We start from the raw sequence: 11,911 nt of genomic DNA on the forward strand, positions 1-11,911 counted from the left end.
ACAGGCCGGTACCATAGGATATGTTAAGGACATTCTCCTTCTATAAATAAGTTACCTCATCCGCGAAATCCCAATACGCACAAAAAGAATTAAGATCCCCCAAGCTTTTGATTTTAACTTAAGTCTAGTATAAGCTTTTACATTTAAAACTGCAATTGAAAAAGATCAAAATGTGACTTCCGAATCTCTGAATAAGAGGTTATGGTTTAGGCTTACCAAATATCCCTTTCTCTATGATAAGAGATCGAAGATCAAGCATTAGTGGAGTTATGAGTGTCTAGTAATTAGAATCTAAGATTTCTGCAATTTATCCTATGACATGATCTTGCATATAATTTTGTTTAGAAATATGCCAGCAGAGACGTGAGTATAATGGCATATGTTCTTAAATTACTTTTCTGCCCTATACCAGAATATTACCCAGTAAAAAGACATTTCCACCTTTTCATATTCGTAATTGTCTTTGAGCTAAGTGTTTCTTTTATTGACAGAAATCCACAGGCTAAGCTATGAGCTAATAATAGTAATTATTATTATCTGCAGGCCTTCTCTTAAATTTCAAGTTTACCAACTAACCTTTAGAAGTGATACTGAACAGCATTACCGCAGTTGGCTATAATATCAATATCCTTCTTGCTCTGTTTCGAAGTTATTTCAAGTTTTCAACTGAAACTAAACCATATAAAAGACCCTTTGGTTCTGTCGAAAGCAATGTGCTCGGCCCTCTACTTGTTGAGCCACTTAGAAATTCCAGATCCTGTCAGAAAAATTATAGCACCCTGACAGTAATAGCAAAGCTGTAACAGTTTCTACAAATTCATTTGGTTCATGTAGCATATAATTCCTGTTGATTATAAACAGAAGAATGTATATAGTGACTCACCATATGTTCCTAATTCGCTTCCTATAGCACTAAAGCAAGGAGAGCTGCTCCTTTGCTCGTAGAGTGAAGACATATGTCACACAAAAAGAGAAACATGAGAAAGCAAACAAAGAAATTTGAACAGTCGAGTTAGAAGATTGATACAGTAAGAAATACTTACCCTTAAAATGCTGCAACTTTCAAACAATGCAAGTTAAACAAAGTGTATGATGCTAGAGAAGCTCCTGAGGTTGCTATACAAGGTGGAAATGCCAGATAAGTATGGCAAAAATTAGTAAAGTCCGAGTCAGAAAAACTCTATTGTTTCACCAATAACCATTACAGGAACATTCACCATTTGTAAAATGATAACTACTATTCGTGTTCCGTACAATTATTTCTCTGTCAAAAATTTCAGATATCATTTTTGTTACATGATGGCAATCCGAGCAAACACGGAGATTTTTTACAGGTACACCTTCATTTTAACTGATCAAACCAAAAGCAATTGCAACTTTGTCAATATGTTCACATGTAGCATTCTCTTTCTCTTCTTCTTCTATGTCAAAAAGAACAGAAATAGTGTTAGCAACATAACCTGCTAACTTCAGCCTTTGTGAGATCTCTTCCATCTTTTTCTTTATTTCAGCCTGCCTTGGATTGGATTTATCCCCAATGAAGAATTTATGAACTTCTCCATTTGCTTCTGTAGTACTACAATCCCAGACCTCTGTCACTTGACTCACCTCCCTAGCCACTCCGTGGCTTACATTCTTAACCCTCTTCCAGTTCTCATAAAGTTTAGATATGTGCCACGCGCGCCACCCTCTAACTCTACTATCTTTTTAAATGCCAGTTTACCCAGTTTCTTGTTTTTATAGATTTTACACGCATTAAGCAGAGCTCCCCAAGCATCAACATGAGGTTTTATGGGCATGCTATTTATAAAACTAATAGCTTCATCTAAGCGACCAGCACTGCTATACAAAGCAACCATGCAGCCATAGTGCTCAATACTCGGTTGAAGTCCATACACATTGCTCATCGATTCAAAATACCTTTGACCTTCCTCTACAAGTCCAACCACTCTACAACCGATCAATAACGAAACAAATGTGACTTCGTTAGGCTCAACCCCTGCATGTTTCATGCGAGCAAAAAGCTCAAGGCACTCGTTACCGAATCCATTCACAGCAAGACCTCCCATGGCGCTAGTCCATGTGTAAACATTTTTCTCTTTCAAACTCCAAAAGACTTCCATGGCTTTATCCATGTCTCCACATTTTGCATACATGTCAACCAATGCTGATCCCAGAGTAACATCCACCCTTAACCTCAGCTTCTCGATGTAATTATGTGCCCATCTCCCTTGGTCTAATGCACCAAACTGAGCACAAGCACTTAAAACCGAAACCATACTTGCCTCATTAACCTTCACACCTTCAGACTGCATCAAATAAAACAAATCCAACGCTTCCCTCGCTTGCCCCCATTGCACATACCCCGCCATCATCGCGTTCCACGTAGCTAAATCCCTGTCAGGCATTCTATCAAACAACTCCCTTGCAGACACCAAATCACCTGATTTTGCACTAGCGCTCACCATAGCTGTCGAAGTCACCGAATCTGGCTCAAAAATCTCCAAGAAAATCTTTTTTGAAAAACCCAATAAACCCAATTCAGCAAACATACTAATCAAACTACTCCTAACATGTGGGTCCACATCAAACCCATATTTTATTACAGACCCATAAACAGCCATACTCGTCTCCTCAACAAACAGCTGAGCACAAGTCCTAATCAAGAACGTAAATGTATAGTTATCAGGCTTTAGATTATGGCTTGATTTAACAATTCTACTGTAAAAGTAGAAACTTTTACAAGGTTTTGCGATTTTATAGTGAGCTCTCATCAGTGAATTCAATACAGCAAGAGGAGGCCTCTCACATTGTTCAAGAACTTGAATAGAATAGTCAATATATTCTGGTTGTTTAAGAGCAACTGCAGATACAAATTGGCCTAACATTTTAAGATCAGTAAAAAGGCCATTGATGAGCATTTGGGTATGAATTTGCTTGATTTGTTTGAGGGTTTTGCAGGTCTCCAGTAGAACAACATTTGGGTGTTTGCCTACATAACGCAAAGATCTCATAATTTTCGATTTAGGCGGCTATATGGCGTGTTTTCAAACTGCAAGTCTGCTGACTGCTGCTACACACTCGCGGACTCACACCGATGGAGATGATTTGTGCGTTCCTGTTGTTTTCTTCTGAGTGCAACTGCGTAAAAATCCAAATTTTTTGCCCGAGCTCAATCTGGGACTAAAAAGTGAAAAGTGATTGGATGAGTGAATTTGGACCTATTCAAATTTTTTTAATATTATTTTACTATTAATTTTTAATATTATTTTCCTATTAATTTCTTTAGCTTGTTAGTCTTTTAACAAAGTCGTCTTGCTGAAGTTTTAGTTTTTTCAAAAAAAATAAAATTGCCGAAGTTTTAGTTGATCATTGTTTTAGCTGACTATAGCCACATGCTCTTAAATATAAAGTACTTTCGCTCCGATTCAAATCCAACTAATTGTAAGAAATAATAAGTATCAGATTACATCGATGTTGTTGATTCGAAAACAATACGACTGTAAATTATTTTCCACAATTTAAAGGAAGGAAAAACTTCATGATCTTATGACTTGTGAGTGCCGAGTCTTGCGTCGATCCTCCAATGCTCCTAGCCTACATGCTTACCTGGTTTACTACTAGCCTTTGGTTGTGTTGTAGTAAAGCCACTACATTGAGGTTTATCCACTGTATCTGTTGCTAAATTAGAATGAAAGATTATATGGAAGACTCATTACACTAGGCTAGACCTCTTCCTTTTATGTGGCTTCCATGATAACATCCGTCCCTTGGAAGTAGTACCTGCATCTACAAATTCATTCGACGGGGAACTTGCTGTCTCCGAATTATGCATTTTCAGAGACAACTTAATGCTGCTTTTCTCATTAGTGAACTCACTTGGCACAGTCTCAGGTTTGCTCTTCAACTCTATCACTTTCTTCCCAACTTCATCACTATGATAAATCGAATCATTTGTCGTGGGAGGAAAATGTTCCGTCTTCTTTCCTCTAGTTGTATGTTTAAATGGTTCTTTGCCGTTTTCCACAGCCTTCATCCACTGTAATTCACTAAGTGTATCTGCATAAACAACTTCCTTCCTACGTCGTTTTCCCGTTAGATTAGCACTTTCATAGTCAAATCCTTTCCCCTTGGTGTCCTTGGGATCAGGTTTAGTGTATACCCAATCTGGTACCTCATGATCTTCCATGAGTCGAGACCTGTAGTTTTCCTTCTGCCTTCTCTCCTCGTCCATTCTCTCGAACATCCAGTACTCCTCATCTGATCGGGCAGCAAGACGATTAATCTCTCTTTCACTTGGTACATCTCTTCCCAGTGAGCTCGTACCTCTACGCATAATATCCTCCAACATCTCTCTCCTGTCCTGAGCTGCATTTTGAGAGGATGTTTATGATATTTGTTTGGTTTTACAAAGACGAGGGTAGAATAACAGTTACAGTCATTAGTGCAACAGAACATATTTGACCATGTAAAGCCGTCATCGTCTCAAAAAGTAATAATATAGTTGTATACTGCACAAACTACCTAGCATATCGGGTACATAAATATTGGTCCGATCAGAATCAACCCCCCCCCCCCCCCCCCCCCCCTCACACACACAAACAAAAAACCGGAAATGTGAAATTATTTCTATTCAAACCTTTGCTTAAATTTAAACTACTAACCTGTGGACGTTGTGTTGAACAGTCCTGCTTGAATGACCTTTGCATCAATTCCCATCTTTTGCTTCGCACGCTCCAAGATTACCTCTTCAATTGATCCGACACTCACGAGCACAAAAACCCTCACTTCCTTCTTTTGCCCAATGCGATGTGCTCGATCCTCTGCTTGTTGGTCCATTTGAGGATTCCAGTCACTGTCAAAGATGATAACAGTATCTGCGGTCTGCAAATTTAGACCAAGACCACCAGCGCGTGTACTCAAAAGAAACATGAAATAAGGGGAATCTGGGGCATTAAATTGTTTTAGCAATGTCCCTCTTTCTTCAGTTTTTGTTGAGCCATCAAGTCTAAGAAACTTAAAACCATGAAGATCCAGATAAACTCCAAGAATGTCCATCAGTCGTGTCATTTGTGAGAAAAGGAGTACTCTGTGCCCAGCTCTATGCAGTTTGGGAAGTAAACGATCAAGTAACTCAAATTTTCCCGATGCTCTAAATATCTCCTCCCTACGCCAGATATTATATTCACCAACAAATAGGTATGGGTGGTTACAACACTTTCTGAGTTGCATAGACAAGTTTTGCAGACTCTTAGACTTCCCATTTCCTGTAAAATTAAGTTATTATTAAACCGTAGAGCATTTTATTCATCTTTAAGAAATAGTGCAGCGTCGAACTAAAAGGCAAATGATTATAGCATAGGTTATGCAAATCCTACAATTTAGTAATAAACTCCCATCGAACCATCCACAGTCTAACACAAAGAAGCCCTTCAATATACAGTTTATGTAAATCTTTTAAGGTAGCAGTTCTCTAGTATCATGATTTATCATCTGCTTATTTTATAAAATCATGGGGGAACAAAAATACATTTATAAGGTCAAAAAATTGCACCAAATTTTATATATCAGTGCATATATAAGGCAACTCTTGGACTCTCTAATGGCCAACAAAAAGGTTTGATTCAAGATGACTGCCTGTTCAGTTGCATTTAGATTGGATAAACCAAGACCACTGACTATCTAGCTAAGCATAAAATAGAACTTCTCTGAATATTTTTGAAATAAGTAATTATAAAGAAATTTATGAAAAAGATAGCACAATGTAACTTTTTAAACTCTAAAATTTATCCACGACAGGAAATTATATACAGCGAAATGCATACTAATTACCAACAAGGCAACATATAAAATAAATCCCAATTCTCGTATGTATACACTTCTGCACAAGATAAATAAAAAAACAAGTTCGGTGATAAAATACATACCAGTAGCCAGTCCAACTCTTCCCACATCAGTGACTTGATGATAATATACTTTCTGCCATGCTGACATATCACATTTCAGTATGACCTGGGACTTCTGAGGTAGATACTTCTCCACCTCATCTTTCTTCCTTCTTAATATAAATGGCCTTATAACCTATTAATACAAATGCACACAAAGTAAGAAATCCAGGAGAAGATTGAAAATAGACTAGCTAGGCAGCTAAACCTACATGGTGCAAGCGCCGAATAACCAGCAACTGTTCTTCATCTGTCAACGAAACATCACATCGATCTGCGAAGGGGGCATTAAACCACTCCTCAAAATTCTCAACTGAATTAAAAATGTTCGGGAGAAGAAAATTCAGCAGGGACCACAACTCCTGCAAACTGTTCTGTATTGGAGTTCCAGTCAGCAAAAGTCTTCGTCTTATTTTGTATCTGCAAATGATATTCACACATTTTATACAGGTTCATTCTACAAAACAGGATATACCCTGAGGATGCAACTTTAAAAGAAACAAATAATTGTGGCGATTCATGATGCTACATACCCTCCATCAAGAGTCCTTGCAAGAGCACATTCATGGTTTTTTAACCGATGTCCTTCGTCAACAATCATGTAGTGCCAATGAATTTTTTTCAGATAAGTTTTATCCCTCATGATTAAATCATAATGAGTGAGCCAAACATTAAACTTCCCCTCTCCCAAGTACTCTTCCCTCAGTGCCTTCCTCTTCTCCATATTTCCGTCATAAGGCACAACCTTAATACTGAAAGAAGAGGAAACTCTTAGAAAAGACAACGAATCAATTATATAGGAGTGCAAACATGAACAGCAGAACAAATTTACATCAGCATACCTGGGAGCCCATGTTGCAAATTCAGTCGTCCAGTTTGGTAGCACAGCCTTTGGGGCCACAATCAAGTGGGGTCCACTTACATTCTTGTTCTCCATGAGATATGCGATCAATGAAATGGTTTGGATTGTCTTCCCCAATCCCATCTCATCTGCTAAAATCCCATTCAAATTGTTATTAAACAAAGATAGCATCCATTGAAGTCCTTCAATCTGATATGCTCTCAGTTCTCCACCTTGAAGCATGAGTGGCTGCTCTGTAACCTGTAAAGTTCAGTTATAAATAATGATTGCTATACAAGCGACTAGGTCTTTCTATAATGCTAGCAAAAAGTCTAAGAGGACTACATTAAGTAGACAGCCAAGTATGCCATCTAATAATACTTCAAATACAGAAACTTCCATCAGCAAGGAAGCTGCTAACAACATTCAAAAGATAAGTCTTAGGAAGTTTACAAGTAGTAAAGACCAAGTAAACTCTGTTTTGTAGACTGCATATATAAATCCATATGAATCCTATATGTACAATTTTGAATATTTTCTTTGTCAAGAAGTAAACCTGTTGGCTGAGGAAAGAAATATGCTGGTGACAATCTTTTTATTTACCTGCTCCTGAATTGAATGAATAACTGAATTATACTGCCGTTGACCTTCAAGTAAATCACCCGGCTTTACACCTTGATCAGGTTCTTTGTCAGTTATATCAGCATCTTCTTCTCTTACTAAATCCCCAAGTGTTTCAGCCTTAGAGGGAGACAAGTCAACTAGATCGTCTTCGGATCCATCTAAGGAGTCAATTCCATCATGCTCAGCATCTTTTTGACGTTGAACAGCAGCACCCAAACGAACAAGCAGCTCGTTAGTTTTACCAAGAAGCATAGTCAATCTTTCATTCTTGCTCTCCTCGACCATTCTCATGTAGGCTTCCTGGTCATCAGCTTTTAAAGCTTGGAGTCTCAATTTCTCAGCTCGAGTAGCACGTTGCCTTTGCCTTCCATGCCATGCCTAATAAAGATTAATATAGGTGTAGAAGCAGATGAGAGTGGATTTCATTTTTCTTGGATGAATTTCAGCGAACAAGTATATATTATCGGTAAAATAATCCAAGATTGAACAAATATACTTTGTGTCTTTCAGCATCTAAGTTGAAAGGGTAAAGTTGAACGGCAAAAATGATATTCTTTGTGTGAAGTACTTGAGTAGGGTTTTTCAAACATGAGGCAGTGGGGAGGGAGAGAATGATGAAAAGAAGCACATAAAACAAGCTAATACCGTACTTGAACACCATCATTTCTTTGCTTCCTGCGCTTTTGAGCAGCCTGTATTTGTAATTGCAGCTCGCGAGCTGCATCAAGTATCTCGGAAAAGAATTTCCGTTTCTTGTTCTCGACTCGGTTCTTTGCCTCTTCTTCCAATCTTGAAAGCCTCTGCACAAATTCAGGTCAATGTGTGAGTTTTATATTGCATGTGTACAGAAACCTTTGGGAAGATGATCATAACCTGAACTCTGTTAACTTGTTAACTAATCCCAGGCAATGGGATAGACTGATAGCGAAACTGTTATTTTAAATTTTTTTATTCGTGATATATAACAGTATTACTGATGTTGCTGGAATATACTTTTTTAAGATAAAATTTGGTTTGCCACGTATATTTCATTTAGCAACTTAAACACCTAATTTCATGATTCTAATTTTACTGACCCTAACTAGAAAAATTTAATCATAGTAGTAGCTAAAAGAAAATATTACCTCAGCATCACGTTTCTTTTTCATATTATTATTGGCTTCCATAGCAAAAGCATCCCCTACCCCATATGGAGGACGACGCAAACGCATCATTCCCCAGTCAAACAACTGCTTCTCTGGACATGCGCAGTTCTTGCGTAGCCAGAATTCTGTATTCACATCCGACCGAACCTTTTTTTGCAACTCAGCTAGCTGGAATGGAGGACAATTCTCATCAACAAAGACAATCTATGATATCGCTTAATATAGATACTAACGTGCAAGAATATTTATGTTTAGGACCACTGGTAAGTTACATCCTTACCTCTGGAAGAGGAACAACGTAAACAATTATAACTGATAAATTGATGGCTGATATCTGAGTTTTCACTTTGGTTTACTGCTATTTTTCCATTTATGTCATGAAAGAGTTTAAAATAGAAAGAAGCCATTCCTTTCCATTCTTAAATATAAAGTATGTTGGTAAATTTGTTAGGAGAAGCACAATAGTGTAAACCTCATGTAACTGCAGCCATGTATTCTTGTTCATTATTTTTTCAGATAATTTTTGACATTTTAGCTAATAAATATTGCATGCATCCACACAATGCTGGACATGTAATCAAATGGCCGGTGACCACTTTAAGTCTTTAACTCAAGTATACCTTCAGTCCATATAGCTCAAGCAAACATTTCGACTGGATGCTCTCTCCTCTGCTTGCAGGCAATTCTGTTAAAAATCAATAACCATATAACTTAATTCGCAGAAGTCAGATAAAGACTAATCGCGAACATGACAGTATCATATCATATAAGATTTGCCATGATATTACTCAGATATGTTTGTCAATGAACAGATAATAATCTATGGAAAGGATAAACAAAGAGGCACGTACAAATGAATAGTTTTATTAGAAAGAAAAGGTACTATGGACAAAACAATAAGAAGATACAACTAGGTTAATTCAAGTCTGGAGCCCCTTTAGACACACTTTTCTTTCAATAAAGGTTTTCTCAACAGCGGAAGGGAGAATATATATGGATCGCAATCCATGAAGATGCGCAATTCAATATTTCAATAATATTTTAAGTCAGACAAAACTAGAATAGGCATAAAATAAAGGACCCATCCTTTAAGTTTTGAGGTCTTTCTTGTATTAGACAAGAAGCCAATATTTTTTTAGAAACAATAATAAGTCTAGTACTAAAAAAATAAAACCATACAGACGAAGGCCCAATGGCAGTTGGGCTTGTTATTAATATAATAAATAACCATCATAAACCATATACAAACATTACTTTATCTTCACTTCGGTTCCTCGTCAACTTTGTTATGCGTTTATGCACTAAGAGCAAGTCCAAAAGCTTCCTTAAATGAGCTCCTAGGCTTAAATATAGGGAATGTTATCTAAAATGCAACTACAACAGTGTGATTTAGGGTGATTCCCTATATCACTCGGAAATCCTCAAATTTGCTAGCTCTAATTCCCCCATAGTGCAACGATACAGGAAAAGGAGAATCAACCCCCCACCCCCCCCCCAAAAAAAAAAAAAAAAAAAGACCCACTTATACCGGCACACCCAAAAAAAAAAAGACCCACTTATACCGGCACACTATCTGCTTGTTTCTACAAGTACCTAACCAGTAGATTCACAAAACTGCACCTTTTTGTTTAATATAAGTCAACCAAAACACACTCTTAGTTACCTCACTTAATATTCACATTTCTTGGTGGACGTAACCTTGCAGTTGGACTGTATACAAAAATGGTACTCGGAAGTCGGATCTAACTGCAAATTTCTAAATGTTTAAAACCATACTCGAAGATGAATTAATGAAAGCCTAAACACATGCAAACATTTTATCAAGATAATACATCAAGGCCATTTCTTCAGTTGTTCAATAGACTTTTCAACTAGTCCAAGATTTATGAACCACCTCTATTTAATTACTCACACATTTTCAAAACAACAAATTGCAGAAGAAAGAACTTGTGAGATGCAGTAAAAATCTTACTTCATAAACAAAACCAATCTAGAATGTAAAATGCTTAAAGTTCTCTTCTGAGATGGAAATGTAACCTTCAAGTTCAGTTATACGATGCTGTATGTTACTCTGTAATCGTTCTTCCCTTTGTTTTGTCAATCCAGCGCCTGACATATAATTTGGTCGCTGCTCCGACAATGCATCCTCAAGTTCTGCCATCAAATTTCCTTCAGACGAGATATCAGAGCCATTCTGAACATAAACATAACCGCATGTCATCATATATTAATCTGTAAAACTTTCAGACTAATTAATCATCCAAAAATACCCAATCACCTATTTCACTTAATGCATTATAACTCAGCAGGTGTAATGTCACTAGCAAACTGCTACTATTTAGTTCAAACTGAAGAAACTCATACTACAAAAGTACATAATATCACTTGACAATCAAAATAGTTAAAATTCTAAAATTCGCCTACTAGTATTAGTCACTTCACTCTACCAACTACATCCTAATACAAACCTGTAATCGGAACTCCAAAAAACATAGAACATAGTCAGCAACCGTCTCAAAATAGTCACTAACCTATTAATCCTATTCATTGTTATAAAGACGTATACCATCTAGTTGACGGAGAAAATCACACAAATTAACTTTCCATACAGCAGTAATTGCTAATTAAGCAGCATATATCTAACAATTGACCTAATTACACAAAGAAAGTAGCAGCAGAGCACAATTAATCCAAATCAAACAATTAACAAAATAAAAAATAAGCAATTAAACACAAAAAAAAAAAAAAAAAATAGCAGCAGCACAATCAATCAAAAACACAAGAACATAAGAATTGGAACCTCGATATCATCAAGCGGCGCGGAGGCAGATCCAGCGGCGTTGTAGATTGAAGAAACGGCATCGAAGAGATGAGGAGGAAGGGGGAGATTGCGAGAGAGAAGATTGACGGCGCAGATTAAAGTCTTGGTGCTTTGAATTTCATCGTCCACGGAGCTTTCTCTCTCTTCATTCACTTGAGCTCCCATGGCGCCACAATTTAACAGCTTTTAATTTTTTGAAATATATAAATGAATAATCTTGTTGTATGGGCGATTAGAGTAGAGATATAGATATTTGTGTGTATAATCTTAGTTGTTTTTTGTTTTTCTTTTATTTGCTATATATTTTCCCCAATCTGTTCCTGTTGCGCTTCGCAAGCCACACGTATCAAAGGAGTCGCGTGCTGCGTGCAGGATGTAACCCGTGCGACTTGCGAGTGCATTTTTGAAACAAAAATATATATATTCAATAGTAATAATTAAAAATCTATTATCAAATAATAAAGGGCTTTTTTTTAACTGCCTAACTTTTTGAACTTTCTTACAAAATATTATTATCAACTGTCAATATATTTAG

General features: G+C 36.9%; 1 protein-coding gene and 1 pseudogene across 1 annotated transcript; both read right to left on the reverse strand.

Moving 5' to 3' along the window:
• Positions 1-1,169: 1,169 nt before the first annotated feature.
• Positions 1,170-3,155, reverse strand: LOC108225733 (putative pentatricopeptide repeat-containing protein At5g40405; annotated as a pseudogene).
• A 246-nt stretch (positions 3,156-3,401) lies between these two features.
• Positions 3,402-11,650, reverse strand: LOC108225500 (probable ATP-dependent DNA helicase CHR12). The gene is made up of 12 exons (XM_017400389.2): positions 11,356-11,650; positions 10,593-10,749; positions 9,176-9,240; positions 8,535-8,723; positions 8,061-8,210; positions 7,390-7,788; positions 6,788-7,047; positions 6,479-6,697; positions 6,158-6,365; positions 5,928-6,081; positions 4,665-5,267; positions 3,402-4,368 (listed from the first exon to the last, which is right to left on the reverse strand). Exons 1-12 carry the CDS (start codon positions 11,539-11,541, stop codon positions 3,716-3,718), a joined length of 3,243 nt encoding a protein of 1,080 aa, XP_017255878.1. The 5' UTR covers positions 11,542-11,650; the 3' UTR covers positions 3,402-3,715.
• Positions 11,651-11,911: the final 261 nt, after the last annotated feature.

Source organism: Daucus carota, chromosome 1 (assembly GCF_001625215.2).
Source record: "Daucus carota subsp. sativus chromosome 1, DH1 v3.0, whole genome shotgun sequence".
Lineage (NCBI taxonomy): Eukaryota > Viridiplantae > Streptophyta > Magnoliopsida > Apiales > Apiaceae > Daucus > Daucus carota.